General features: G+C 39.6%; 3 protein-coding genes across 3 annotated transcripts in view; 1 reads left to right on the top strand and 2 right to left on the bottom strand.

Annotated features, from left to right (window-relative positions):
• The window catches only part of LOC139762722 (uncharacterized), a 17,188-nt gene extending 9,240 nt beyond the window's left edge, over window positions 1-7,948 (bottom strand). Inside the window, exon 1 of the mRNA XM_071687752.1 lies at window positions 7,620-7,948. Within this exon, the coding sequence (XP_071543853.1) occupies window positions 7,620-7,695 (76 nt within the window). The 5' untranslated portion in view covers window positions 7,696-7,948. The remainder of the gene's footprint in view (window positions 1-7,619) is intronic.
• Window positions 1-15,947, bottom strand: part of Hpr1 (THO complex 1-like protein Hpr1) — a 189,037-nt gene that overhangs the window by 721 nt on the left and 172,369 nt on the right. The window lies entirely within an intron of this gene.
• The window catches only part of Lon (Lon protease), a 36,400-nt gene continuing 30,661 nt past the window's right edge, over window positions 10,209-15,947 (top strand). The window contains exons 1-5 of the mRNA XM_071687744.1: window positions 10,209-10,551; window positions 11,415-11,489; window positions 12,226-12,357; window positions 13,795-13,883; window positions 15,139-15,329. Of these exons, the coding sequence (XP_071543845.1) occupies window positions 10,285-10,551; window positions 11,415-11,489; window positions 12,226-12,357; window positions 13,795-13,883; window positions 15,139-15,329 (754 nt within the window). The 5' untranslated portion in view covers window positions 10,209-10,284. The remainder of the gene's footprint in view (window positions 10,552-11,414; window positions 11,490-12,225; window positions 12,358-13,794; window positions 13,884-15,138; window positions 15,330-15,947) is intronic.

Raw genomic sequence — 15,947 nt, 5'->3', positions numbered from 1 at the left:
ACATCATCAGGGGAGACACAAGAGAGAAATATAAATCAGTTGATACACATCGACTCATAGGAATATATATATATATATATATATATATATATATATATATATATATATATATATATATATATATATATATATATATATCCGAGGCCCATTTTTAAGGGGTTCCTCCACTTTCGAGGTTGCGCTCCACGCAGGAGAAAGGAAACGACGAGACTGACTGTACTCTATTTCCGTCCGCTGACGATGATGATGAAGAAGAAGCCTCGTACAAGGCGACCTTTTAGCTCGCTAGGGGCAACCAACCACCTGCAGGCGAAGCGCGCCGACATCTGCAGTAGTTACCGGGCCCTCCACTTACAAGTCGTTATATGAACGAGCGACAAGTCGCCTTCCACGAGGCTGTGTGCCATCGTTAATGGACGAGAGAGAGAGAGAGAGAGAGAGAGAGAGAGAGAGAGAGAGAGAGAGAGAGAGAGAGAGAGAGAGAGAGAGAGAGAGAGAGAGAGAGAGCATTCTCCTCGAAGTCTTTCTCTCCTGAAGACATGTAATAAAACTCCCTCTGTGGTCACCCAAACATTGTCTTTTGCCCGGATCTTCAAGTTTCCATTTGCCTTATGGCAGAAGTCTCTACTGAAGCCAAGGCCACGGTGAATGAAAACGGAGGAAGGGCACCTCCCTGCCAAGGACCGAAAACGAAATTCTGCGGTTAGGATGGGGCGTAGCGCTCACCACAAGGGTGACGAAAAAGCGCTCATGTGATCAAATGGAGGATGGGTGGCCTAATGGCGAGAGGAATACGCTGGCTAGTCACCTCATACACAGCAAAGAACATGGCTTGCTTAGCATGGATAACATCATCGCTACCCTGGAAACATTAAACTCTGACAGCGGTAGGTTACCATCCAATTTCAAGTGTGGCTTAAAACTGTGGCAGCCTTGAAGACTCAGTCAAGACAATAGACACGTTTAGTACCTGAAGTATTGTAATAAATGCTCCTTGTTACGAACCTAGATACAGGTACAACTTATTTAAATCTTGCCAAGGTTTTTTTTCCTTATAGTAGGTTAAGTTTTAGGATTGTTGTATCCTATCTGAACTAAACCCTAACCCCCCAAAACCTAACTCAGTAAAACAAAATCGAGAGGGGGGGATTGAATATCTAAGATGATCCAAGAGTACATAGTATTTTCCCACATGAAAAAAAAAGGGGGCTCTTCAAATGATGTCATGTTGTGCAAGGTTGTGGAAACCCGGCCTGGAGACTGTGTTGTATATGCTACGCTGACCACTCACTCTTCTTGGCAAATCTCATATCTTGCGTCACTGCGTCCGGTCGGGCAGGTCTTGCGTCCTGTGGACAACGAGAGAATAAACGACACCCCCCCCCCCCGTAGGGATGGTAAACGGAGACAGTCTACAAGCAAACCACCTCGCGTAGTAGAAACTGCCAAACCTGATGATGCCAGACCCTCAAAGAAACACAACGTGGGCCATTTTACGTCCGACTGCTTTCATATTCGAAAAGCCGACCATTCCAAACAGACAGGAACTCCTGTTTCCGTCACTGATGGCCTAATAATTATCTAAGTAGAAACAAAACAACAGGGAGTGCTTTTCCGTTTCCGTTTCAGAAACCGTTATGTCTGTAAATCCAGGTCCGCCACGGGGTTGTACCCTCCACTCCGTACATGTTTCTCTTCGTTGACATAATGCGAGAGAGACAGTGGCTTTACACATCTGCACAATGCCGTTAACGGAAACAGTTTACGCCTGCGCCAGCGACTGTGAACAACAGGAGAGGACATGTGACGTGTGTCCTGGGTTTCTTTGAAAGTTAATGTCATTACTTAATACATATTTTTCAGAATAAAACGTCACTCTCTGTGTGAATCGTACTAAAGGCTACATGCAGTGGTTCTTCTAACTCTAACTGACATTGGCTTCATACAAATACGTCTAGTGAGTTAATAGGTTTAATGTGAAATGAGATTGGATTATAAAGGTTAAATAAATCTATGATTAACCTCATGTGAATTCTGAATCATCATCTTACATCAAAATTTCTCTGACAGTCTTTTGACTTTGACGATTTCTAACGCGTTATTTACTGCTTTGAACAGGAAGTCTAGGGTTTTGCGTTTCAAGAGAGAAAAAAAAGTTCATAGACAAATAATTGTCTTGTTTATCGAACTTGTATTATAACTTGAAGTACAAATACAAACCATGTTTTCGTGCATTGCGCCACTAAATGCAAGACGGTATATGCAACCCATCCTTTGACAGTGTTCATGTTATGATTGTGAATATGGGGTGAGTAAATATAAGATATATCTGATGCTTCTAATCATTTAGAACCCCAGCTAGAGAATGGCCTCTGATGGCCTCAAAATGGTCCTCAAGGCAAACAAACGGACGGCAGCTAACTAAAAATCTGTCCTTTCTGAAGAAAAAAGAAACCACACAAAATTTGCAACATGAATCGGCAGAGGGAAAAAAATTTGCTCGAAGTCAAATGATTGACCATCTGTATTTCTTGTGTATCAAAACACTGTTTTCGTTATGATACCTTAGGAGTTTTCTTTGACATGTTTAGCCTAGCCCTACACCGCCGGTGGCTGGCACTGCCAGTACACAATTCTGATGTCTTCCTCATACATCCTCAAACCCCATCAGTGGGATACAAATGGCTTGGGCGTCTAAGAACTCGAATATGTTCCCCACCCACCCGACACACACACGCACTTAAGTTTACAGGAAATTGGTTTTTATCTTTAATGACATCCTTTCGGTGACTTTCATACACGAATCAATAACGAAATACTCCGTTCACACACACACATACACACAATGTATATCTTTTTTTTTTTCTTTCATACTATTCGCCATTTCCCGCCTCAGCGAGGTAGCGATAAGAACAGAAGGCTGAGCCTTTGAGGGAATTTCCTCACTTGGCCCCCTTCATACGTGACTTCACGGATGTAGAAAATCATACATTTCAAGTCTTTTGCGTCAGCTTAACCGTCAGATTTTGGGGGTATGCTTGAGCCAAATTATTCCACAACGGAAATTTCATCATAGCAGAGTTACGTGAGCTTGCTCAAAGAGAAATTTCGAGGCAAAACTCCTTTCTGCTTCTTTTTTATGCCGCCACACTCACTATGGTAATTAAAAACCACATTAAGTCGACATGTATTAGCTTACCCTCATTATTCAGTCTTATTTTCCATTGAAGGACTAATTTGCTTGCGTTTATTACGTTTGATGACGAATGTATGCCATACTAGGCGATAAGTATGAAGCATCTAGTCATTTGTGCAATCTAACTCGAAGATATTTGCCTAAACTTACTAGATTTATATTCACCTGTTCATGATTGTCTTCGCAAGCTGACAGATGCTGTCCTTGTTGCATCGTACAAGGGTGAAGATGTGGGCTTGCAGCAAACTGATGCTGCCGTTGCTGTACATGGGTAAAGCCGTGGATATGCAACAGATGTAGACATGCTGTCGTTACTGTACATGGGTAAAGCCGTGGATATGCAACAGATGTACACATACCGTCGTTACTGTACATGGGTAAAGCCGTGGATATGCAACAGATGTAGACATGCTGTCGTTACTGTACATGGGTAAAGCCGTGGATATGCAACAGATGTAGACATGCTGCCGTTAGTGTACATGGGTAAAGCAGTCCATATGCAACAGATGTACACATACCGTCGTTACTGTACATGGGTAAAGCCGTGGATATGCAACAGATATAGACATACTGTCGTTACTGTACATGGGTAAAGCCGTGGATATGCAACAGATATAGACATACTGGCGTTACTGTACATGGGTAAAGCTATGGATATGCAACAGATGTAGACATGCTGCCGTTAGTGTACATGGGTAAAGCAGTCCATATGCAACAGATGTACACATACCGTCGTTACTGTACATGGGTAAAGTCGTGGATATGCAACAGATATACGAAGACATACTGGCGTTACTGTACATGGGTGGAGACAGCACTAAATCGCTTAGTTGAGTTTAACGCTCCGGTGACAAACGGTATTTTCGGGGAGACTGAACAATAAACTTTACAGAAAACAGTACATTCATCTGTAGTTCAGCTTGATTTGTGGTTAATTATGAAAAAAAAAAATGGGTTACGATATATGTATTTATCCTAAGCTACAATGATCTGATGTTGCTCACATCAATCGCGGATACGACCACCAGACATAACCAAAAACCCTGACAGACAACAATGCTGTATTGCAGTGATCAGGACTTAAACAAAACAAACTGAATATCTGCCAATATCGTAAAAGAAAACTGAACTAACAATGGTTATTCTCAACAATGGAGAAAAGCAAGGCTTGTGATTATCAGTAAAATTCTCCCAGCAGTTGATGGACAATGATGAAATTTGACAATTCAAAATGGGTGTGCATTAGCCTCGTTAGATCTATATGAGTGAAGACCTACATTAACTAAATGAGTTTAAGTGAAAATGATAGTATAAAAAGAGTCAGGTACCTAGCAGTTATCCTAAAGAAAATATAAGAATTCCTTCAACATTCTACGTTTTCTTGAACTTCAAACTATTGTTTATGTAGAGTTTGGGTGAATCGGAAGTTAGATGGCCGGGACCCAGGTAAGTTAAGATAGAGCTATGAAGATCTTCCTTTTCAGTTGACTTAGGAAACGGGTAGAGTAGAGTTTTGGGGGAAAATTTCTGGAAGATTCTTGGGCGTGAGTTAAGAATGAGAAAGAGAGAAAAGAGAGAAAAAAAAATGCAGCTTTGAGGCTTAATTAAGGTCCTCCATCTTAGCTTTGGCTTAAGAGATCTCAGAATTTTTCGTGTTTACTTCGGGTCATGACTGTAATGGGATTCACATATAAATTCTCCACAGTACGGGTTAATGACACGGTTGATAAGCTCGGGGCCCAAACCATCAGCAAACCAACGCAAGAAATATATTTCACATCCACTCGGTATGCTCGCGGAATCGACCTACGAGTAACCCTTGCAAGCTCAGAGTTTAGGGAGTCACTCACGGTAAGGAAGTGTTTAAGGTGTGCCACAAAGTGTTTGAGGTGTGCCACATAAACAGAAAACATACGGGGTATCAGGATGTTACAAATACTTAAGATAGACCAACCTCTTACCACAAGATTAAACCTTCGATAAGGGGGGAGACCCAGATGATGGCCTTGCATCACTGCTTTCAATATATATATATATATATATATATATATATATATATATATATATATATATATATATATATATTTTCCAAGGTCAACATTCTCACGAATGAGGATTTCCCGAGACACGAAACTCCCACGAGGGAATAATATCCGTCTCCAATTGCGTCGTGAGCCCGTGACGGTAAGATTCGTAACCTGAATCTATAATGTTAAACCCTCAGTGCGTTGAGCCTCTACGTCAGCCTTGAACTTTGACACGATTCCTTCAAAACTTAGGTCAAAGGCCAGGGTCGTCATATCCACCAAGTATCGTGCAGTCGTGTTTAAATTGCGTAAGTCCTGCGTACCATATGTATACCACAGTATTGCTCCTTGTAAGCTAAGTTCAGGAGCTACATAGGCAAATTCTGACTGTGAAAAATGGTGATAATTAGATATTAAATGTACGACATATTCTTTATATAAATCAGTGCTAGGGAAAGGTGCCGCTGTGCTGGGTCTCATGTTACAAGATGGAGAACAGAATGGTGCAACGACTTCGGATTTTTTCCGGAAACTGTTGTAACATCATCATCATCAGATAATGGCACTCCTTTACCCAACACTTCCCTTCCCAATGTCTAACTTAACGGCACATGCAACTCGCTCTCCTCTTTCCCCCCTACTTCCTAAGCTTGTCCTCGACCTTCATTTCCTTGCTGTGGATCAGTCGAACAAAACAAGTGTTCCACACTGAAGAGCAAATGACAAAGTCGCATTTGTTTGTCGCTTCACAAGACGTCCATCTTGTTCTCATAGCAAATATATCACTAAAAACATACATAGTTTGTTGCTTCACAAGACGTCCATCGTGTTCTCATAGCAAACATATCACTTAAACATACATCATTCCAAACTGAACTTGCATGTTACTCCAACAGGATGGCACGTTATCGACAATGAAAAAGATTTATCGAAATACTTTTGCACACAAATGCAAATCAAGGTTTCCACTAACTGCCTCTGACTGAACTCCTCATAATACATAATATTGGGAAGATTCACTTCAGATCTAAACAACTAACTGGCATATTTGTTTATCACTCAAACAGAGGCTCTTTCGAATTTTCTTGTCAATGAAATAAAGCCATTAAACCTGTTTGTTTACGTTAACGTATATCTGTATTCATCTTTGGATTAAACTATGCAATTGCTCTTGCTTTTAAAAGCAAATGACATAAGAGTGCTCACGTATAAAATCAATCGGAATACCTGCTCATAATAGTAAGTATAAGACGTAATGTCACTGTTCCAATTTTATGAGACATGATCAATGCTTGCAATTCAATAATACTAAGTTCGTATTGATAAGCAAGACTCAAATGGTGGTTGTACATCAATTTGGTCGTCTAATTATTAACGCTAAGAATCCACTACCAGTGGACGCAGTGCGCTCAAAATCAGTCCACACCTCTGCGCTCAAAATTAGTCCACACCTCTGCGCTCAAAATCAGTTCACACCTCTAACAGAATGTTCGATAGATCATAAAAAGACTGGTTACAGAGTGAATGTAATACGAACTCTAAAATAACATTATATAGGCAAACAACAGTGAGTGAAGAAGAGCTGAATGGAAATGACTAAGGCAAGCCTACAAGCATAAAAGGATTTGTTAACATTTGGAAATAATTAAGAGATTACGCTGATTATTCCCCTCTTCTCGGCTTGTACATCATGTGCTTGTGGAGCAGATATGACTCTACTTATTGCTTGTAAGGCAATATCTAGGCATACCTAGGTTGACCTTTTTGAGAACAGAGATTTGAAAGATATTTCTCAAGAGAAAAGAAAACAAAAACGCATTTCATTGATACAGTAGCACAATATTGTGGGATATATGAAGCTGTCTGAAAAGCTACACACACACACACCTAATGTCCAGGGGAAACCAAACCTACTGGTACAATTAAAATCTCCCAGACCACAGCCTCAATTAGTACCCAAAGCCTAGCTCGTACTATGATGTTCCATATCAAAATACCGTCACTACTGCTTTATTTTCTTAACTTTTAGAAGATAAGGTACTAATTACTATATAACTAGAGGGTGATGTATTTATTCTTGGTACTTTGATTATCATTAGTACCGTCACATCTTCATAATATGATCATTTTAATGGTTGAATCCGCTAATCAGCGAGGCTATTGGCTACCTACTACACACAATCAATTTCTAGTTTCATCAGTAGCCTATGAATGACAATTGGAATCATTCATATCAACATAAGCACTCAATACTTTCCTCTCCACAATCCTTCACTTCGCCACGATTTCGACTCAGAATCGCTGACCTGCAGTTGTGTATAGTTAATTCCTTTATCTAAAAAATACACGAGGTTTCCTAGCTACGAAGAGAACTGAAAAGTGTGAAATGATCTTACTGGTTGCTGTTGAAGGTGATGGAAGGATGGCGACCCAGCACCATACAATGAGGTAGACTACTGTAGATGGCTTCATCTCAATGGGTTGGTTCTCCAACACGTTTTCTGTTGGGGGGGCGGGCGGGCGAACCTCCTGTATTTGCTCTGACCTCAAGCCACTGAAGCAAACTGGGGGGATTGTGCCTACGAGGCCAGCATGTCCTCAGCCGGCTGGATAATGTCCGCTTCCTCACTCTTCAGAAGACTTTGTGAGGCGACCAACAACATCTCGAGGGGCGAGCGGACACGCAGTCCATCAATGGAGCAGGCCAGGCTGACACTGACGGCGAGGGGGGTGTGTTTGACTCATCCCTCCGTCGCTTACTACAGTATCGCCACACACTTCCTGTGGCTCTTCCTGTGGTGCCGCCCCCCCACACACATCAACGTTAACAAAAGCATTATCATGAACCATCACCTCACACTTTACAGATTATGCCAGTTTTGTGCATGTACCTCGGGGGGGGGTTTGGCTCGCCATTCTGTACTGCCGTAGAACCCGGAGGAGCTGAAGGTGTCACCAACAGAACGAGATGTTAAAAAAGAAAAAGAGGTAAGACAGCGTGCGGTGAGGTGACATGTTATTGCTCCAGCCCAGATGCCACTGAGTGTGTGTGTGTTCATGGCGTCACACTCTAGTTCTGAATGAGAGATAAAGACTTATCGTAAAGGCTGGATAAAAGACTCTGCTTTGATAAGCAAGCTCAAGTCTTATTGACACACGCTGTAGGTAGCACTGATGATACCGCTGTAACACAAATACTTGAAATATACGTTGCGAAATCCACTTTGTTACATCCTTATTCTACCGGGTACAACTTGATGAATGTATCTATATGGTAAGAAATGCTGGATTCCACAAGGAAACCAGGTCACCGGCATGCGGACCAGACCATCATTGGCCAATGTGGTTAGCGCTACTGACCATGGGTCAGCATTGGCCTGCCTGGGTACGAATCTTGGGAACGGAAGCTGGCCCACACCCAACTCAGGTGATCATTCTCTCCTCGGGACTAGTCGATAAATTGGTATCTTGCTTAGGATGAGTGTATGTAAATATATTATTTCATTATTATTATTATTATTATTATACTTTGTCGCTGTCTCCCGCGTTAGCGAGGTAGCGCAAGGCAACAGACGAAAGAATGGCCCAACCCACCCACATACACATGTATATACATACACGTCCACACACGCACATATACATCTCAACGTATACATATATATATACACACACAGACATATACATATATACACATGTGCATAATTCATACTGTCTGTCCTTATTCATTCCCGTCGCACCCCGCCACACATGAATATATATATATATATATATATATATATATATATATATATATATACATATTTGTGTGTGTGTGTGTGTGTGTGTGTGTGTGTGTTTAAAAGCATATGTACGAGGTTAAGAGACGGGGCATTACAAGTGCCACATCTATATCTTGAGGACGTGGTTGAACCAATATAAGTACACCCATTTTCTTTCACATATTTCCATACTGAGGATTTTCCCTCTATTTTCTTTTACACTTCAAGTTACTTGCCATTAATGGCTCATTATAACCTCATATGATGTTACCATGGCTCCAATGCTCTTAACGAATGACAGTATTCTCTTTCTTTAGTAAATAGCACTACATATTGAGATATTTAACAATTCCTGAATATCCTTTTACAGTGATTTTGAGATGCTGATCATGGGAAGCAGAATGGCAAAACTACCCTTGGGAAAATGGGTGGGGGGGAGTGCTATTCTACCCTCTCGCTTGCCTACGCAAAGCTAGACTAGGGGATCCTACTTCACCAGAATTCTCACTAAGGATGTAAAACGTTTTACATTTGATCCAGTCCATGGATGTGGGAACAGAGACAGGAGACAGATATTTGCTCTGTAATGAATCACAATTGTCCTCTCGATTAAGAGAGGTATTTTCAGTTTGAATGCTGGCTTCATCTGTGCATATCCACTTTCCATCTGTGTTTTCTTACTAGTACAATATGGGGAGGGAGTTCTACAATTGTTGGGCCTCGTCTCTTGAACTTTCTATACCACCGAGGCTTTTAAACATGTGTAAACTGCTGGCACGAACAACTGACTTATTTCTACCATACCCACCACTTCTTACACAAAAAGCAGTACTTCTTTACATCCTTCGTAACCAGCTCCTCGCCTGCCTAGATTATTACCAAACCAGCAGGGAATAATCGCATTGAGGCCTTCTTTCACTTTGTCCCATCCGTATTACCTTGCACATGCTGAATTTCTCCATCCATCAATAAAACCAACAACTGAGGTTAGATCAGGTTCTCCCTCTGTGTAAGCTGATGCAATCACCTCTACCCTCATGACCTTGGCATCATCTCCAAACATATTTGGAGGTAGTCCAGTTCATCAGGCTAGTCACTTACATACACCACTTGTAAATGGACTCTCGTAATACCAACATATAATTATAGATATATATAACTTCCATCTTTCTATACTTGTCTATATTATTTTGGTTTTGTTTTGTAAAGGGAGAGCGAGCCACGATAGCGGCACCTGGGGTGGAGGCGGCCATGACTGTTGACTATCGGCGTGCACGTCGTCTGCGCCCACAATCGCATAAATATGGCCAGTATTTGTCAGTTTTCTCGCCACTGGATGCATGTAACTCACATATCCAGACAGAGGTGCTTGGGATCAGTCAGATATATTGGGGGGAGACAGTCTTACGGCCCCTCGCACCTTGTCAAGTCAGAAGAAACGGAGGAGAGGACATGGAGAGGCCAAGCTAGGAGCTCACCCATAGGCGTCTTTCCCAGAAGATTTCCGTCAATGGTGTTTGCCAAGGCTTCCCCTGCCCTTCTGGCATACAAGCATTCTCCTCACACTCTGGTAAGACTGTACAATGGCTGTTGATTATGTACAGTTGTTATCTTGATGTATCGGCACTGGCTTGACATATAGGTATTGCAACATATTTAACGTCGATTACTGAATTTATTCACTGTGTACGAAAGACAAGTTCCGAAAAAGCACAAATTCACACAAATAGATTTTAATAAGAATAAAGATGATTTCGTATATCATTGTCCAGAACAGAGATCGTACCGCCTTCGCTCTGAAGTGCAGGGCAAGTGTTGGGTAAACTTAACTCATCAGTTTTATGTAATTGCCAGCCAGGGGGGGAGCTCGACAGCTTATATGAATATACCCTTCCCTATCCTGAATGCAGAGAAACTGTTGTTGAAACAGCGTAATTAATCTTATGTAACCTCCAACCAGTAGAACAAGAGCTCATACCTGTCGCCATCCTGAAGTGCAGGGAAAGTGTTAGGTTACAATAGTCTCTCCAGACAGTTTTACGTAACCGCAAACGAGACGACAAGCCATACAAATTAATATCAAAGGTATTCACTCAGAAGTGACCGTTGGGTCCTTTTTAAGGCTGTATGTAATAGTGGAGGATATCAGAAACTCGCAGATCATTGTGGTAATACTGATGATTGAAAGAAAATCATTTTACTCATGGACTTAAAGTGAAATATCTATCAAGTCTGTTCACAAATGTGTTTGTAATACTGCTTTCAGCTAACTTTAAGAGTTTCTACATTGTACTTAAAGAAATATTGTTTCATGAATTACGGTTTGCAATTAATTGCTTACTTGAGATGTCATTACCCGTTTTATATTTTAGAACTATCATGAACATCAGAACAGTAATCGATATGAAATTTACATTTATTTGTCTGTAATAGGTATGTCAACGAGGCTACTGTTCGAAACCTGAAGATGGCAGTGAGGGGGTTACGAGTGGAGGAAAACAAGATGAGGTATTTATAGACTTTGTTGTCCATGCTATATATATATTAAAAGTATTGAATTATATGTGTAAGTAGTTGAATTTATTGTCGGCAGAAAATGCTTAAGTAATGATACTCAAAAAGATAATTTTCTCGTATGTTAATCATTAGAGTTTTTCAAAAATTTATTATTAATGTAGAGGTAATTTAGTTTAAAGACTATTTTGTTATCCTTTTGGATTCTCAGTTGAAGAAACCTACTGTAAGGTTGTTGATGATGAAATTGAATGGGTTATTGACTACATCATGTCATGGAAATCTGCACAACCTTGTGCAGGAGCATGCATTGTTGATATAAAAGGAGAATGGGATAGAGGATGTGCTCATTTAGTTATCCATGTTCTGATGAACTTATCCTATGGCCTGTAGTTCCATCCTTATCATAAATACCCAATAGGATGAAGTTTACCGCATAATGTGTATGTTATGTGTGGTAAGTGAGAGCAGTGCAGGGGTTACAGTGCAGCAATTTCTATCTGGTAGATAATTTTTGTGGAGGAACAGCATGCCAGAAATTGGTTGTACATGGATAATGTGTATTTTTGGGATGACATAACCACCATTTAGGTCTTATTAATTGGAGACCCTTTGATATACATGTTGATTACCAGTTTAATATACTTTGTGTACAAGGCACACAAATGCAGCATGATTTAATTTTAGTGTGATATGACATAATGGAGTGTGAATGTTTGGACATTTCCAGGGAGATGCAGGAGAGGGTCCTGTGATGCATAACCTTCCGGCCACTATGATAGTGCCAGAAGTGTGGCCTAGTGTACCTGTTATTGCCATCAGCAGAAATCCAGTCTTTCCACGGTTCATCAAGATCATTGAGGTAATGTGAATTGTTGATTTTTGTAGTAAAATCTGGATATCATACAAGACAGCTAGAGAGTGTATGTGGGTAAATGAGGCCATTTTTTCATTTGTTGATGGTGCTGCCTTGCATAGGTCGGAAGAGAAAGTATGATTTTTTTTTTATTGTGGCAGATATGGTATTTGCATAAATATGCTCCAATCAAATAACATTTTAATGAATAGTAAGAAAAAAAAGAAAATAATCAGCACTGTGCAAGCATTTTTAACCTTTTTTTTTATACTATTCGCCATTTCCCGCATTAGCAAGGTAGCGTTAAGAACAGAGGACTGAGCCTTTGAGGGAATACCCTCTCTTGGCCCTCTTATCTGTTCCTTCTTTTGCAAAAATAAAAACGAAAGGGGAGGATTTCCAGTCCTCTACTCCCTCCCCTTTTAGTCGCCTTCTATGACACGCAGGGAATACATGGGAAGTATTCCTTCTCCCCTATCCCCAGGGATATATAATCTTTTAGACTTATGAAAAAAAATTATAAGTAGAACACTATAGGAAGAGGGATAGCTGTTAAAGGGAAGGAAATATTCTAATGGTCAGTCCAAGAGTAGCTAGTCTGCACACAGAAACTAGGGAAAGCAGTGGCTGGGTACTTGCTGTAGATTCAAGCCTTGTGGTTAGGGACACATGCAGACAGCTCATGAGGATAGTGGCCAAACTGATACTAATATACCTAAACAAAGAGTAACACCAGTACAGTATACAGAAAGGAATGGTTGAAGGCATATGAATGAGATGCAAGGCTTTTGATTCCATTCTAGTTAATAAAGAGGCAGAGAAAGAATCACCTTAGTTGTGAGAGCAGTACCTTACATAAAGGTGAGTAAAACTTTTGCCAGTATGAAATAATTGCACATGAGAAAAATAATAAGTACATTACCTATACAACACTCATCTTTTGGGATGCAGACTTTGTGATAATGATTAATTAGGGTGTCCAGGTTGGAGTGTAGGATATGGTTATGGCCTACATGTATACATTGTTGTGTTTAATTAGCCTTGTTTTTCAGAATTTGGACTAGTCTATTTGTTTTCACTTATGCATTCTCTAATTTACTGTTCTGTATTGTAAGTGAATATTAATCAAGTGGATGCATAATACCATATAATCTTATGAAACCATGTACATTTACAACTATGTAGCCCATTGTATGAAAATATATACATTTACAACTGTATAGCCCATTTTATGAAAATATGTACATGTACAACTGTATAGCCCATTGTATGAAAATATGTACATTTACAATTGTATCAGTTCTCTTGAGCATCATGAGGCTTTGGAGAAGGTATATGAATGATGTCATTTTTGCATTGCCGTAAAGATGGGAATTATAGTATGTGAATTGATTGAATAAACGAATAAGTTGAATTTATTTTAATTCTAATTTATTTTGAAAGGTTGGCGACAAAGAACTCATAAATCTCATCAGAAGAAAAGTTCGATTGAATCAACCTTATGCAGGAGTTTTCATGAAAAAGAATGAAAGGTCTGTATATTCTTTATGTCTCTGGTTGATAAATTTTTTTAATACCTGTTTGTATTTTCTGGCCATAGTGAGGTTGCATCAAAAACAGACAATTGAGCTATATTAGAAAAATCCTTGATGCACCCTCATCTGTCCCTGTGTTGAGAAAATGTTGATACAGGAAAGGAAGATTTTCTGTACATCTTCCCACCCTTCTCACTCATGTTCTTTGACATTCAAGAAATACTTTTAAGAAATACATGGATAGTATTCTTTCTCCTGTTTCCCCTGGGATAGATTATTCTTATTCTCAATATGAAAATATGAGTTCTGATGAAATTCTTTCTCCCTTTTCTTTTTTACTTTCACCCAAGATGGCAAAGATTGGAGCATGTTTTGCATGTCCCTTGTGAGTTATTATATAAAAAAAAAAGGAGGTTCAGAGTATTCATGTTTGTGTGCAGTTCATATATCAATTACCATTACAAGTAATGAAACATGTAGATATTAATAAAGAAATAAGTAAAATTCTGTGTATCTGTCTATATCTCTGATGCCCATCCATGAAAACATCACACAAATAACAGAAAAGCATAGCATTCAGGCAGCAAGAGCAGGCATTAAATTGTGGCATAGGCTACAGCATTGCATGGTAAACAGTGTTTTGAACTCTGATAACTAATTCTCCAAAAAGGCCATAATCTTAAATGCATGGACCACAGAGTCTGGGAGTTTAAAGTCTTTAGAAATAGATTTTCAAGTATATTTGTAGTAGTGGTATATAGTGTTTTTTTACATGATAGTTTTGCAGATATAGAGCACTTATAGGGGAATAAGTTTGTTAAATATATGAGGAAAAGTGGTGGAAGTGACTGAATGCAAAGTAAGTGAAGAGCAAGGGGGTTTGGGGTAAGGTAGGGGGTGTGTGGATTGGATTTTTGCCTTGAGAATGACTGAAAAATTATCTAGCTAAAGATAAGAAGCTGCATGTAGCTTCTATGGATCTGTGGAAAGTGTATGACAGAGTCAAGTGAAATGCTATATTTACACATAGTAGATACAGGGGCACCACAGTTTCTATATATGAAGTTAGATATGGGAAACTCACACAACATTAAAGGATTGTTTGCTTATGGCACACAAGAGAGGATAGCCAGTGATGGAATCAAGGGGTGAGACAACCAGGGCTTTAGATGACAATGCCCAGCTCAACTAGGACTATAGGACTGTGGATGATAACTACATAATTACACAAAGGTTTGAATTTTATTTACAGTGATGAACGAGAGGTTGTTGACACAATGAGTGAGCTGTATCCTGTTGGTACGTTTGTTCAGATCCATGAGTTACAGGACATGGGTGATAAGCTACGAATGATTGTAATGGCTCATCGACGTATTACTATGACAGCTGTCCTGCATGATCATCCACAGGAAGAGGAACAGGAGCTTGCTAAGTCAGGCAAAGGTTAGCTTGTAGTTCATTTCTGAATGTTTCATGAGTTGACCCCTGAAATGGTGTTGTTTCTTATGTATGAGTGGACTTTCTAAAGGGAGTTAACTAAAAAAAACAGCACTATTTCAGTGAAGTTGTGGATGTAAATATATCGAAATTCATGTTGGAGTTAGGTGATTATGAATGTATCATTATGTCTTTTGATGTTAGAATTTTTAAAGCTGGATTTATTTTGAAATTTTTAATAGAAAATTGTGTAGTCATACTTTTTAAGGTATAATTTGAATTACAGTTTGAAGGTGAGAAGGTGCATGAGTTCCAAGAGTTTAAAGAACTAAGTTTTATGCTCAGTAAGGGTATATAATTGAAGTATGTATCTAGGAGAGTACTGAAAGTTTGTAGAGCTTTGAAACACTTAAAGATGATGAAAGAATGAAAAATGTTGCTAGTGGTGTAGTTATTTAAGGTGAATGTATGCCACAAAGATGTATGTTCATGAAGCAAGTCCATAACACTGGAAAAGGAAGCATTGTGGAAGCAAGGTAAATTTTCTCTGAAGTGGCTGTAGGATAAGGTGAATGATTGGAGGAATGAAAAAGGAAATTTAAGGGACTGGTCTGTCAAATAGAA

The sequence above is a fragment of the Panulirus ornatus genome, chromosome 44 (genome assembly GCF_036320965.1).
Source record: "Panulirus ornatus isolate Po-2019 chromosome 44, ASM3632096v1, whole genome shotgun sequence".
Classification (NCBI taxonomy): Eukaryota; Metazoa; Arthropoda; class Malacostraca; order Decapoda; family Palinuridae; genus Panulirus; species Panulirus ornatus.
The sequence above is the reverse complement of the archived record's forward strand: the minus strand, read 5'-3'. Positions and strand labels throughout refer to the sequence as shown.